The sequence below is a fragment of the Balaenoptera borealis genome (genome assembly GCF_965194805.1).
Source record: "Balaenoptera borealis genome assembly, chromosome: 8".
Taxonomy (NCBI): Eukaryota; Metazoa; Chordata; class Mammalia; order Artiodactyla; family Balaenopteridae; genus Balaenoptera; species Balaenoptera borealis.
The window spans coordinates 42487008-42502002 of NC_138865.1; the positions used below are offsets into that span (position 1 = coordinate 42487008).

General features: G+C 47.5%; 1 protein-coding gene across 2 annotated transcripts in view; it reads left to right on the forward strand.

The window, feature by feature from the left end:
* Window positions 1-14161, forward strand: part of B4GALT1 (beta-1,4-galactosyltransferase 1) — a 49787-nt gene extending 35626 nt beyond the window's left edge. Inside the window, exons 3-6 of one of the 2 annotated variants that reach the window (XM_082402442.1) lie at window positions 5044-5231; window positions 7680-7802; window positions 10902-11006; window positions 11239-14161. In XM_082402442.1, coding sequence (XP_082258568.1) covers window positions 5044-5231; window positions 7680-7802; window positions 10902-11006; window positions 11239-11371 — 549 coding nt within the window. In that variant the 3' untranslated portion in view covers window positions 11372-14161. Of the gene's footprint in view, window positions 1-5043; window positions 5232-7679; window positions 7803-10901; window positions 11007-11238 lie in introns of those variants that run through there. The other variant, XM_082402444.1, reaches the window with a different exon arrangement.
* The last annotated feature ends 834 nt before the right edge of the window (window positions 14162-14995 follow it).

Sequence of the window (14995 nt, forward strand, 5' to 3'; positions counted from 1 at the left end):
CCATATGTGCCGGGCTCCAGAGCTCCTTCTCTTCCCTCCCGGGTAACTGTCCACCCTAAAGAGCTCATCGCCCCATGACAATTGCCTGTTTAACTTGGAACTCCTCAAAAGCAAGGCTTGTGTCTTTTCTTTTTCTGTATCCCTACTGCTAAGCATAGACTAGACACCCAATAAATGACAAGAATGATATATGAGAAAGAGGGAGAAACAGGACCCTCCGGTCCTCTCCTGTCTCTGGAGCTGGCTTTTCTTTTCCTTCTTTTTTGATAATCACTTAATTGAGATATAATCACATACCATACAATTTACCTATTTTAAGTATATAATTCAGTGGCTTCTTAGTATACTCAGAGTTGTGCATCTGTCACCACAATCAGTTTTAGAACATTTTCATTAAGCCAAAAAAAAAAACAACACCCTGTACTTCTTAGCTACCAATTCCTCCATTCCTTCCAGCCCTAGTAGCCACTAATCTACATTCTGTCTCTATGGATTTGCCTATTGCGGACATTTCATATAAATGGAATCTTATATGTGATCCTTTGTGACTGGTTTCTTTCACTTAGCATGGTGTTTAAAATTTTTTTGTGGATGTGTTTTCATTTCTCTTGGGTATATACCTGGGAGTAGAATTGCTGGATCATATGGTGACTCTTTGTTTATCCATCTGAGGAACTCCAGACTGTTTTCCAAGATGGCGGCACCATTTTATATTCCCGCCAGCAGTGTATGAGGATTCTGTTTTCAGTGGACATACTACTTGCCTTCCCTTATGTTTAGTATAAATGAGGGCTCTAGAAAAAGGTTTTAATGCCCTAGAGAGCCATCTGATGCTTTTTTTATTTTTTTAATAAATTTATTTATTTATTTATTTATTTTTGGCTTTGTTGGGTCTTCGTTGCTGCACGCGGGCTTTCTCTAGTTGCGGCGAGCGGGGGCTACTCTTCATTGCGGTGCATGGGCTTCTCATCGTGGTGGCTTCCCTTGTTGTGGAGCGCGGGCTCTAGGCACGTGGGCTTCAGTAGTTGTGGTTCATGGGCTCCAGAGCACAGGCTCAGTAGTTGTGGCGCACGGGCTTCGTTGCTCCGCGGCATGTGGATCTTCACGGACCAGGGTTTGAACCCCTGTCCCCTGCATTGGCAGGCGGATTCTTAACCACTGTGCCACTAGGGAAGCCCCATCTGATGCTTTTTAAGACATTTGTCCCTGCCGCCCAGATCTGCCAGAAGGGCACTGGGTTTGCTGCGTGAAATGTCTAAGGGTGTAGCCTCTGCCAGGCTTCCCACCTCACGTCTCCTCCCTCTACCCCAGGCCAGCACGCCTGACCAGGCCCGGGCTTCTGTCCTCTCTGGATTGATCACTGTTGGCTTTGCTTGACTGATACACCCACTGTCAGGATTGTATGCCCTGTCATAAACAGTTTACAGGCTTTTCTGCGAGCTTTGGTCAGTGAGATAGTTGCCCTGTCCAGCTGTGGGAATGTCATATTGGTTTTTGGCCTTTCTTCTTTCTTCCTGTTCTCTCCCTCTGTTAAGAGGAGCCAGTTGCCCTAGAAGGAATGGATAAGTATAACTAACTCTTGTCTATCAATGTAAGATGCAGCCTGCACTTAAAAAGCTCGGCCTTTCAGAGGGACACTTGCTCCCAGTGCACCAACTTCTCTATGCCAAGTATGACTTCCCAAGCTTATCACACATCTCTCAAGGTCTCTCTGACTTTTTTCTGCTGCTATAGAGGTCCTGATCATATGAGCCACAGGCTAACTCACTTGAGCCTTAATCCTTTTTAAAACCCTCCTCCTCCATCAGAGAAGCAGGATTTGGGAGGAATCTTGAAGCTGATTAGGAGGGACACACACAAACATGAGAGAAGGAGGAGTCTCCAGGTTGGATCTGAAAAGGTCTGACTGTTCAAGATGGATGGGAAAACCTATTCCTGTGATAATGAGAGTAGCTGCCATTCGTGCGTTGCCAGGCAGTGTGCTAAAACCTTTTCATGCATTGTCCCATTGAACACAACTCATCTGTTTTCATCCCTGTGCCCAAATGAGGAAATGGAGGCCTAGTGGTGTGATTTGCCCAAAGTCATATAGCTAATAAGTGAAGAAGCTGGCATTCCTGGGATAAAAGTGCATGTGTCTGTCACAATTGTGTATTTGGCTTTGCCAGACAGTAGGTGCTTGACCAGTGTTTCCCTGAGTGAATAAAGTAGTGGATGCACTGGATGAATGTGCCCGATGAAGAGGGGCAGGAATGAGAGCTGGGTGTCTTCCCATTCCCTGGAGAGGAACGAGCACCTCCTGTTAATCGTGGTGATTGGCAGACTGCCCAGGGCCTTTCTTATCCAGAAAGTTACCCAAGGTGCTGTACCATTTCATCCAAAGAAGCCTAGAAATGACTTTTCTATAATCCCAGGGGAGGAAGAGAAACATACACACACACTTTCCTCATCTACCATTCTGCTGCTCTGGTGTTCCTAGGGGCCCTGGTAGGTACACCTGCAAAAGTGTACCCTGCCCTTTCCAGCTCCCAGGATCACACCGGTGAGGCCAGGCTGAGAGGGAGGATGGGAGGAATGATGTGTAGTTTTGGGTATTTTGGAAAACTGCCTCACTAGTTGTAAGCGTGGGCCAGACACTGCAGCACCTTATTGAGTTGAAGGAGCTGTTACGCCACACACGTGGAAAGGGGTAGAACAGGTCTGTTCCTTGGGTTTCTCCTCCAGGCTGCCACTGGTCTTGGGGCTTGGCACCAGAGGTGCCCACTCATGGTTCCATATTTCTAGTTCCTGAGAGAGGAGAATGCTTAGTGTAGTCTCAGTCAGGCATCTGCTTAGATCAAGCAGTCATGGCCAGTAGGCCAGGTGCTGTGGTTCAGACATGGCCACCAACACCTGCTCCTGTTACGGGGAGCGGGACCAAGAGGAGGGAGCACTGGACAGCCACCCGTGGGGGCCTACTGCAGAGCTGGGAAAAGGCTTTGTTGGAACATTGCCTTTCCACTTGTTGGAAAAATGTTCAATGGGGCTGAATTTTATCTCACAATGTTAGAGAAAGCTATCTCTTTTAGGGTCTTTATGGGGCTGGAGGAGGAAGATGGTACAGGCCTCTCTCCCATCACTGGGAGGTAGAAGGATGTGGGAGGAATGAAGTTAATCTGATTTGGCGTGAAGGTTGTTGCAAGATTGTTGAGATGATTAAGTGATGCACCATGCTTGAAAAGTACTTACCTGTGCCTGGTGTATCATATCCCCCAGAGAATATTAGCAATGTGTTATTGTAATAATTCCAACAACTTCATATTCTTCATATGCACTTCCTAAACTTTGGCTGTTTTTTTTTGTTTGTTTGTTTGTTTTTTTTGGGACCTCGTGACTTACACAGAATTAGCTGAAGGCAGAATTCTAAATGATTCTTAACTGGTGAGGCAGCCAAAGAACACCCTGAGTGCCACAGGGCACAGCCTTCTCCCTTTACCATGCATGGTGAGAAAGCTTTGTCACGGACTGAAGAAAGGAGCCCTTGTGTAAGATGTTTCATTTACTCTTCTGGGCTGCTTTTTCTGACTTTCTGGTACTTGTCTTTCTCAAGTGGTTTGTTTCCCTGAGTCACCCTCCTGAGACAGGGGGCTGTGGCACCGTCTGTGCTCTCCGTACTCACACAGTCCTCTCCACTGGAGTCCTGGAGAGAGGATATTCAGCATTCTACCTTTGAGACTGTATAGCTACTCCAGACCCTTCTGGGGCACATTTTTTTTTCCCAAAGTAGAGGGCCCTGATCTTGTTGGTCCCAAGAGATATTGGGAAAGAGCACTCAGTGAGGATTCCAGGGTGTTGGGCTCCAGCACCAGCTGTGTCATGTATGTGGCCTTTGTTTCTTCATGGCAACGTTGGGAGAATTTTGGCCAGGATGAGAGCATGGGTATGGAAGGGCTTGTGAACTAAGTGTAAGGGTGGCTGTGTCGATGCTGTTACTAGCCTTACTAACCTGGGGTCATGGGAGTTGTGATTGGTAAGAGCACAGACCCATGGTGGTGACCCTGAGGGGCCCCTTAGGTCGGAGTCTCCCAAAAGGATTGCCATCTGCCATTGTAATGTTGAAGCCCATCTGTTGGTCTACTCATCCATCCATCCATCCATCCATCCATCCAGTGGTTATTTACTGAGATCTTATTATATGCCAGGCAGTATTCTAGGCAGTGGGTGAATAAAAAGTAAAAAATTCCAGCCTTCATTGACCTTATGTTCTAGTGGGGGGAGACTGAAAATAAACAAGAGAAGTAAATAAAATGTGAAGTACCTTTGCACCAACACACTTGATTCTGGGGGACCCGATGGCTGGCGTCCTGAAGCAGGTGTCCTCCTCGCTCATACACACTGTGTCTATCGTGCCGAGGATCGCACCGCTCCCCACCCTACACTGTGAGCGCTGTGAGGGCAGAGATTGATTTGGGTTTGCCCTATTTGTCTGGTACCTAGTTTAGTGACAAACACCTGGAAGGCACACAATGTGGTGATCAAACCATAGTCAACCACACAAAGCAGGTAGAAGTGAAAAAGTCCCATGGTCACCAGTTACCTACGTGACCTGCAATTAGCCTATATATACTATATGAATAAATGACACGTATCTTTAAATGCCTTTCACCTAACAATACCATCTTGATGATCATTTCCTTTTAGAGCCTCCTTATTTTTTTTAAACAGCTCTATTCCATTGTATGGCTGTACCATGGTTTATTTAAGCAGTTTCCTGGTCATGCTTACGTCATTGCTTGCAATCTTTTGTTTTGGTGAACGTGTGATGAACAGAGTGAACACGTTCACCCGTCATTCGCACACTTGCAGGTCCTACAGGATAACTCCTAGAAGTGGGATTGCTGATTCAGGGAATGCCATTCGGTATTGAGTTGTAAAGTGAGGGCAGAAAATGAGGCCCAGGAATGGTCTAATGACCACGTGCAGTGGACAAGTCACCAGTCCCCATGAGTGTTCTGCTCAAAGGCCTTATAGCATCTGATATCATGTTTTTTGTTTCTGCACCAGGCTGGAGAATCCATGTTCAACCGTGCGAAGCTCCTCAACGTTGGCTTTAAAGAGGCCTTGAAGGACTATGAATACAACTGCTTTGTGTTTAGTGACGTGGACCTCATTCCAATGAACGACCGTAACACCTACAGGTGTTTTTCGCAGCCACGGCACATTTCTGTAGCAATGGATAAGTTTGGATTTAGGTAAGAGATGTTCACCGGAGTCTGCAGAAAACATATTGGTCTCTTCTGTGACAGCTAGGGAACGCAATTCCTCCAGCCCAGGAGTAGTGCCTCTTAGGCTCTGGAGGAGAATGCCTGCTCTGAGAACTGGGTGCTTTTTAAGCCCGTAGTCAGTTATTATTTAAGGAGGAAAATGGAGTCCAGAAACACCTATACCTCTGCACATCCAGGCAAGAAGAGTTGTTATATTGGGGATGGTGTTCGTCTTTAGGCTCCAAACAGCAGCTATATTATTTCACTTTCTTCTCTCCCCTTCCCCACACAGTTTGGGAAACAAATTGGAATCATCTTCCCCCAGTAAATTCTCGGGCTTGGACACTTCGGTAGATGTTCCTTGGCACTTTAAGAAGGAACATGGTTCTGTGTCCTTGCAAAGCACAGACTTCTGCTCAAACACTGGGGCTCAAACTTCTCCACCAAAATGCCTCTTGTGAGGAAGCCGGCTGAAGCCTGTCCCCAGGAGCAGCAGTGTTACCTAAAGCACATCGTCACAGGGGGAAAATAGCCTGGTAGTCCTTTTTCTTTTTTAATCTTAAAAAAGAAATTTGCGTCTTGTTCCGTAATTTAGCCACGTTTGTATCAACATAAAATTGTTGTAAGTCGCCTATCGGTTGGGAGCCCTGAGCTCTCCCTCCCTGTTCTGAGTCGACACGGGAGCTCCGGGAAGCTGCGCTGCGGGTACCCATGTGCTAGGCGTTCCCGGCCTCGGCTGACTACCGCGGTGTGGCGGGCCTCTGCCGCCCAGCAGTGCCGTGGTTTAGATACAACAACTTCTTTCAGACCCGTTTATTCTCATCGTTTCTTTCTGTCCTCCCTTGCTGGGAGCATGAGGGCTGTGAGATGAACGTAGGGATGTTCTGAAGTCCTTCCCCCAAATTAAAGGCCTTCAGACCATAAACTTACTGTCTTAAAGGGGGGAAATTTGACTACAAATGGCACCCTGTACCCTCCTATCTTCCCCCTCTCCCTCCCTGTTTGTGTATCTTCTTCTCTTTGAGATACACCAGCTCCTCTGAGTTCCTCCCTTGAAGCGTGGTGGTGCTTACCTAATTCTTTACCACAGCACCGTGTTTGTTTTACCCAGAACTACTTAGGCTTGGGAGACGGGGCAGGTAGGTAAGAGAAAGCAGCAGAGACAACAAAACCAAATCTTGTCAAAATAGCATATACTTCCCCCTTGAAGTGGCTAAGAGTCCATTTCTATAAGAACACTGATTATGAAGAAGCCTTAATGGCCTGGCTACCTCTGGTTCAAACCCTCACATTACAAGTGCAGACTGTAATGTGCGGTATGCCAAAGGGGGATGACTTGGCACTTAAATGATGACACCTACTTACAAGTAGATTATTTTTGATTCGTTAAAGCAGGCCCCCAGGGATCTTTGCTTGTATATGCTTGCAGTCAGAATTCCGGAATGTATTTGAAAATAATAATTGCATCTTTTTTTCATATGTTCTATATGGTTTGGCTGACTTCCCCCTCAAAGTCTGAGTTAGAGTTTTCCTTCATTTGTGTGATGGGTTTTGGTCTCTTTGGATTACAGTAAGAGCCCAAGTGTGGTTTGGAGCTGCACACAGGGTTGTCACAAAACCGCAACCTTTAAAAGACCCACAGGAAGGTCTTTGCTTGGCCTCTAGGCATGTCCAGATTCTTAACATTTCTCGTCAGTTCTTCCTCTGCATCCCTCAGGAGTCCACGATTCATAACCACTAAAATATTGAAATACAAAAAGGTTTGGAAGGATGAGAGCCCAGGTGCCCTACTCCTTGAAAATGTGTCAAAATAGATTCACCATTATACATTTTGCTATGTCAGGATATGGTAGAATTTTCCAAGAAAATTTTATTTTAGCAAATTTTCAGAAATGCTGTCTTGACTCTTGGGGTCAGTGTTGAAGCTAGTATATCTCTGGAAGAATGAAAGCTAGACTGTAGATGGGCTGGGGGTGGAAAGGGGTGGTTGGCAGTGTGGGCACAGGAGACTCTAAAGCAGTCGCAGTGTCTAGGACCTTCTGAACAAGGATTTCCTGTGCAGGAGCAAGCAAGACACATGGGAAGCAGGTTCCTGAGCGGTGCAACAGAACTGGGCTTATGTTCTTGTCACAGACTGATTTTCTAGATAACCACAGGGGCAACACAATGTTCTCAGAAAGAGCAAGATTCTACTTTTTGGTATCTGTGTCTTCTCTAAGATAATCTTGAGTCTGATCTGAAAACAAAACAAACAAAGAAAACCCACATAAATCCCTAATTTAAAAGTTCCAGAGAATAAAAATAACTTTAGAAGTGTTTATATTTTGAGCAAGCTTTATTTCAAAAAGTCAAAACTTACTAACCACTGGTCGTGTGTGTGTGTGTGTGTGTGTGTGTGTGTGTGTGTGTGTGTTTGTTTTTGTTTTTTTCCCCCAGCCTGCCTTATGTGCAGTATTTTGGAGGTGTCTCTGCTCTAAGTAAACAACAGTTTCTCACCATCAATGGATTTCCTAATAACTACTGGGGCTGGGGAGGTGAAGATGATGACATTTTTAACAGGTAATGGTCACAAATTAGATCTCTTTCTTCAGTGTCTCCCTTCACTTCTGGTCTTTCTACCAGTGCTTGGTTATTCTGCAAGGATTGACCCTCAGGAGGAATGCAGTTCCCACCCAGCCCAAATTCTTAGGTGTGCCCTGCTGTAGGTGCTATAGGTGATAAAGAGTGTCTTTAGGTGGGACTTCCCTGGTGGCGCAGTGGTTAATAATTCACCTGCCAATGCAAGGGACACTGGTTCGAGCCCTGGTTTGGGAAGATCCCACATGCCGCGGAGCAACTAAGCCCATGCGCCACAACTACTGAAGCCCGCGTGGCCTAGAGCCGCAACTAGAGAAAGCCCACGCCCAGCAATGAAAACCCAACGCAGCCAAAATAAATTGAAAAAGTGTCTTTAGGAAAAGCAGCTTCTGTGATTTTTGCATTACCCTTTTGGAAAATGTAAAATAAGAACCATGTGAAGGGGTGAGTTTACTTTGACTCATGCTATGTGGCCGTCCACACCCTGGGCCTCTTTGTAAGCTGGTAAACCTTTATCATGTGAGTTGTCATCACAGATGGTAAAAAACCATTTGTCCGTGGCATTTGAAACCACATTCTGCTCAGTTCTTCCTGGCAATGGAATTTCCAACCCTGCTGGCTGCAGGCAGAAAGCACCTTCTCCCTCTGGGAGCCAGTCTGAACTTGTCACTGAGTTTGATATCACAATACACCCTAGTGCCTTTCTGAATTGGAGGACGTTAATTTGATAATTAACAGAAGGTGTCTGTCAGAGCAGCACCCAAAGTCATTTAAGGTTAGCTTCGTGTGGGAACTTGACATCGACCCAAGTCTTTAATACAGGCCTTGAAGAAAACTTACGTTTTAAAGTGTCCAGATTTGTTATCAGTGTGCAGAGCACTGGGCCAGGAAGGCCCGGTGGGGAGGAGGGCACTGAAGCCCTGAGCAGGGAGTCCAGACAGAAACAAACCTGCTTTCACAGCGCCACACCTGGGCAGCTGGGCCCGTATGATGGTGTACAGGGCTGCCGCGATGCACAGACCTGAGTGATCAGAAAGGTTGGCAGGAGCGAGCCCCGAGGACGGCCTCCCGAGGGTGGCGGGACTAGAAGCATGAGTGGTTTGTGGGGGAGCTTTCTTTTCTTCCTTTTTCAATTTTTTTTATTTTTTAAGTTGAGGTATAGTTGATGTACAATGTATATGTTTCAGGTGTACAACATAGTGATTCACAATTTTTAAAGGTTAAACCCCTTGTATAGTTACTATAAGATATTGGCTATATTCCCTGTGCTGTACAATAATATATCCTTGTAGCTTATTTATTTCATACATAGTAGTTTCTACCTCTTAATCCCCTACCCCTATCTTGCTCCTCCCCCTGGAGCAGCTTTCCTGAATGATAAGGAACCTAACTCCTGTTGTGTACCGACTCGCTGTGTGCCAGGCACTAGCTCAACACTGAGGGAGGCCAGACTGGGAACCCTGAAGTCATCTAGGACCGGCCATTCCTGCCTCTTAGCTTACTTTTGTATTCCTGCTGTCAAGGCTTTGGTTTTGGTCCTCATTCCTTTCTCCCCCAGAACCTACACAGGATCTTGCACCCCGTTCTGGCTGCCTCTAGTCTTGTTCCCAGCTCTCCATTCTGATATTGCTTATCAGAGAGACTTCCCTTTGGCCAAAAACCTTTGGGAAACACTGTATACAGTCACCTCTCCATATCTGCGGATTCCACATCCACAGATTCAACCAACCTTCAATCGAAAAATATTCAGGAGAAAAGACTCCAGAAAGTTCCAAAAAGCAAAACTTGAATTTGTTGTGCACGGGCGACTATTCGCATAACATTTACATTGCATTTACAACTAGCTACATATCATTTACATAGTATTAGGTTTTCTTTTTAAGTAATTAATTAATTAATTCATTCATTTTTTGGCTGCGTTGGGTCTTCTTCGTTGCCGCACGCCGGCTTTCTCTAGTTGCAGCGAGCAGGGGCTACTCTTGGTTGTGGTGCGTGGGCTTCTCATTGCGGTGGCTTCTCTTGTTGTGGAGCACAGGCTCTAGGTGCGCAGATTTCAGTAGTTGTGGCACGTGGGCTCAGTAGTTGTGGCTCACGGGCTCTAGGGCGCAGGCTCAGTAGTTGTGGCGCACGGGCTTAGTTGCTCCGCGGCATGTGGGATCTTCCCGGACCAGGGATCAAACCTGTGTCCCCTGCATTGCCAGGCAGATTCTTAACCACTGCGCCACCAGGTAAGTCCCTGTGTTAGGTATCATAAGTAATCTAGAGGAGATTTAAAGTATATGGGAGCTATACCCCAATAAAAATTAAATACATAAATAAGGCTTAAAGAAAAGTATATGGGAGGGTGAGGATGTGCATAGGTTCTATGCAAATGCTACACCATTTTATATAAGGGACTTGAGCATCCACTGTACAAGGTGGGTGTTGTCCTGGAACCGGTCCCCCGCGGATACCGAGGGATGTCTGGTGTTATATCCCTTTCCGACACTGGCACTGTTCTCAGGGATGCTAAAAGCTCTAAGACGGCCTCCATGACGAGTCTTTGCCCTTTTTTCCGGCCACTTCCTACCCCAGACCCTGTTCACCATTCCCCAGAAGCTTGTGGTACTCCCTGAGGGCACTGTGCTTGCCCTCGCCTCCCTGCCTTTGCCTGTGCTGTCCTAACTGCCCGAAGTGCTCTGGCAGGCACCCACTCATCTTCAAGATTTGGCTCTGCCTAGTCTTGCTCAGGTAGAGTTGGTTGCTTCTCCCTCTGTTGCGCGCATCCCCACCCTTCCCTCCTCCCCTCCGTACTGGCACTGATGGCCCTATGTTCTAAGCACCCACATTATAAAGTCCATGAGGGCAGACACCCCCAGTGCTTGGCACAGGGTGGTCACCAACACGACCTAGAACCAGTGGTAAAATGTTATGGGAAAGGCGTGTGAGTTTTAAGCAATGCCTGTGCACTGGGCTGGGGTGTGGGCCGGGTGAGAACAGCTGACAGGATGGTGGACAGGACAAGAGTCTTGCAGCTGGGACTGTGGGACCCGAGCCTTATGGAAGCTCTGTAATGACGCCTTGTCTCTTTACGCCTTACAGATTAGCTTTTAAAGGCATGTCTGTATCTCGCCCAAATGCTGTGATCGGCAAGTGTCGGATGATCCGCCACTCGAGAGACAAGAAAAATGAACCTAATCCTCAGAGGTGTGTTCTGTGTTTTATTCTCTCCCCCGTGTGTGTTTGCTTCTTTCCCCTTTCAGGTGGGGCAGGCTGTAGGAATGAAGCTCTGGAATGGGCTTCATGCCTTGAGGGTTCAACCCACGGGACAGGATTGGAGTAGGAAGGGGGAGGAGGGGCCAAAAAGTACAAATGCTTAAAGTTTTTTTTTTAAGATTTTTGTTTTGGCTTCAACCCTTTGCCTGTTTGTTCCCTGTAGGTTTGACCGAATTGCACACACAAAAGAGACAATGCTCTCTGACGGTTTGAACACACTCACCTACCTGGTGCTGGACGTGCAGAGATTCCCGTTGTATACCGAAATCACAGTGGACATCGGGACACCGAGCTAGCATTTTGGTGCACTGATAAGAGACCTGAAAATGGCCAGGGACCTCTGCTGTGTGTCTCTGCCAATCTGCTGGGCTGGTCCCTCTCATGCTTACCGATCAGAGTGATAGACCTTTTCGGCTCATCGTTCAGACGCCTTTCCAGATGACCAGGACGAGTGGGATATTTTGCCCCCAACTTGGCTCGGCATGTGACTTCTTAGCCCCACGAGGTGTATGTAAGCATAGCAACTATCAGCCTTTGGGGGGTTCTCAACATGTTCACAGTGTCACCCCAAAGAATCAGAGCTATACACAGCCCAAAATTTGGTGACTGTGGGACTCACTCCCTGAGAAAAACTGCTAATTTGTTGTGATATAGGTAAGAATTTCGCTTTAAATTGTGGTATTATTACTTCATGAAAAATTGGAGAGTGCTGCTGAAATTGGATTGGTGTGATGTTTTTTCAGTGTCACATTATAACAGAAAAACACACGATTTCAACCATTCTCATTTTACCCCCTTTTCCCCACCTTCTTTCCGTGGTATGCAACTGTTACAATCACTGTGTGTGTGTGTGTCTTTCCTTAGCAAAACAACTTTAAAACTTGAGCCTGGGACCTTTCGCCCTGCTAACGTGTGAATTCCAAGGTGACTTTAGCCACCAGAGCAAAAGCCTTGGGTGTTCTCACATTCAGTGGCCTTTCTCCAGATTGTCTGATTTCTGAATGTAAATCCTTTTTTAAAATAGCAGTTTGTAGTATTTTAAAGAAAGAACAAATCAGGTTCTAATTACGAGCTAGCTTGATTTTGTGTTGATCCAGAATTGCATAGTGTTTAGTCATGGCAATTTATTTTTCTGAGCATGCTATATAAACTTGAATTTCCCATGTATTTTTATTGTGGTGTTTTAAATGTGGGGAGGGGACTGAGCATTTTTTAAGGGAAAAAATGATGTATGCTGTAGTGGCCACACACGGGCCTCTGATGTAGCTGGCAGGCCAGGTTTTCTGAAGGGCAGAGTCATCTTTGGGCCCCTTCATGAGAGCTAGGCCTCCACATCAGCACTACTGAGCTGGACTCCTGGGGGAGACAGAAGCCTCGGCCTGCCTGGCTGACCTCTCTACCTCCCTCCCCTCCCCCCGGTGGGCAGGGCTGAGGGAACCCTCACCTCCTCAGACTGACCCCAAGACCTCCCGCTAGGGCCCTAGGCTGTGGAGCTGTAAATGACAGCCCTGAGGTTGTTCACTGGCCCTTAGCCAAGGCAGGAGGAGGAAGCCTCCCTCTGGCCCCTGGGTGCTGCCTTCTGGGCTCTGGTGGCCACGCTGCCTGGCCCAGCTTGCAGGACCGGTTCTCCTCCCTCCTCCTCCTTCCTCCCTTCTGCTGCCTTTCTCTTCCCTCCCTCCCCCTTTTTGTTCCTGTGCCTCTTGCCTGTTCCCTAAAACTGGCCTGTGGCGCTCAGGGTCAAACAGACTATTCATTCTCCAGCATGAATGTGCCTTTTAATTAGAGATCTAGAAAGAAGTTCAGCTGAACCCACCCACACTCCCCCACGACCACTCTGGTGCCTAAAGCCTCCCATTCCCCCTCAGGTTTTTAGCAGGTGCTCCCACTTCAGGGAGGCTGACCCACAGCGACGTCTTCCCCAAGCCCACCTCTGCTGCCAGAGGTTTTAGCCTGGCTGGGGTGAGATGCACAAGGCAGTTCCTGCCACTGGGTGCCCTTGCTGGGTCCAGCCTGGGCTGAGGGCTTAAAATTCAGCTTTCTAACCCCAGGGTGGACCTTACAGCTGGTGGCAGCCTGGAAACCAGCCCTCAGTGTGGAGGCTGAGCTGGTGCCTGGCCCCAGTCTGAACCTGTGCCTTTATCACTTTGAGCATCTCAGATGCTAATGTGTTTCTTTTTCCAGAAGCCTTTGTATTGGTTACAACTTATTTTCCACTGCAGAAGCAGCTGGGCTATGCAAAGAGTATTCCTTCTGTCAGTTCCCCACTCCTTAACAGTGATGTTGATAAAGCCAGGAATGTACTGACAGGAAATTTTGGGAAATGCAAAGAATGAAGGCCTCTTTTTCTATCCCCAGATCCTGACTTTTCCAAAGTGCCTTAGAAGAAAGGAGACAAATATCCTGGGTGGTAACCTCTTTGTTACTTACTTTACTCTTAAAACAAAATTCTGACTTTTTTTTCATTTTTGTTTTCCTATTACATTTTCTTTCATGTTCCATTGTAATAGTCAAGTATGTGGTTCATTCTCAGGACCAAGGGAAATCCTGCTGCACCTCTTCCCCATTTGCTGATCTTCCGGTGCGCTAACTGGGTCTCAAGGTTAGACCTGGACCTTGCCTGGTTCATGAGATGCTGCAGGTCCTGTTTCCTCACTGGGGAGTTCAGGGCTGAGGGTTCAGGGACCATTTCCTTCACCTGGAAGTTGTCACCATGAAGTTGTCATGTGCTGTGACTTTCTCTATTTCTGTCCATTCTGTTTGCTGGTGACCCTGTAAAGTGGCCTTTGGGAAAGATCAGAGGGCAGAGGTGGCATAAGAGGGTAAAGGAAATGCTGGTGCTGACTGTCAGCCTGGGCAGGGTCTCTGCTGACCTGAGGGCTGGATGTGGGGCACCCCACACGGCTGGGAGGGGAGCGTCCCTGTCCTGGAGACCTGTTGTGCTGTGTATTTCGATTTCCCGTGTATGCAAATGTATGTATTTACCATTGTAAGTGGGGGAACGTCTGACCTTGGTGTTCAAAACAGAACTGTATTTTTGCCTTTAAAATCCAGTAATATAACGTGAATAAATGACCCTATCTTTGTAACGGCAGGTGGTTTCTCTTCTGATGTAAGGGGTTTGGGTTCTCCCAGAGCTGGAGGGCAGTGACTGGGGCTGCCTGCTGGGAGGATCTGAGGAAAGCAGAGGTCTGCCTCCTGTGCCTGCCTCACTCGGGAGGCTGGGGGGTTGGGTGGGGGGAGGAGGTGGTATCTCACCTAGCTACGCTCCACACCCCTGCCTGGGATCACACAGAGTGCACGCACCTCACTGGGATCAGCCATTTCCCCATCCGAGCCTCATATTCATATCTGTAAAATGGGAATAATAACACGTAGAGACTTTTTGAGGCTTAAAAGAGATGATGTGTCTGAAACACAATGACTGACACCTCACAGGTACTCACTATGCAGCAGCTGGTGCCACTTCAGAGTACAAGTTTCCCCAGCAGTTCTCTGGCCACATTCTGCTGTTTTCCACAAACGCCAGCATGGTTCTGAGATAGTTCTCAGAGCCATTTACACAAGGTGTTCACAGGGTAGCTTAGATAAATAAGCTTTCTTGTCAGCCCCAGGAAATTTAACCAGACGCTCTCAAGGGTCTTAGCTGTGACCCAAGGACTTGAGACGGTAAGTACCCTGGGCACCACCTCCTCCTCCTCCTCCGCAGTGCCCCTGGGGTCAGGCATCAGCAGCCTCTGACATGCTGCTTCGATTGAATCGGCATCTGGAAGAAATGGGCCGGAGGAAACCAGTGTGCAGGAGAGGTCACTCCCGCCCTCCAGGCTGAGGGGGCTGCAGGCCCTGCTGGGATGGAGCTGTGCTTGTGGGACCGGTTGGGAAACAGAGCAGGAAGGGCAGCCCCTTGTAGCCCCACCAGAGCC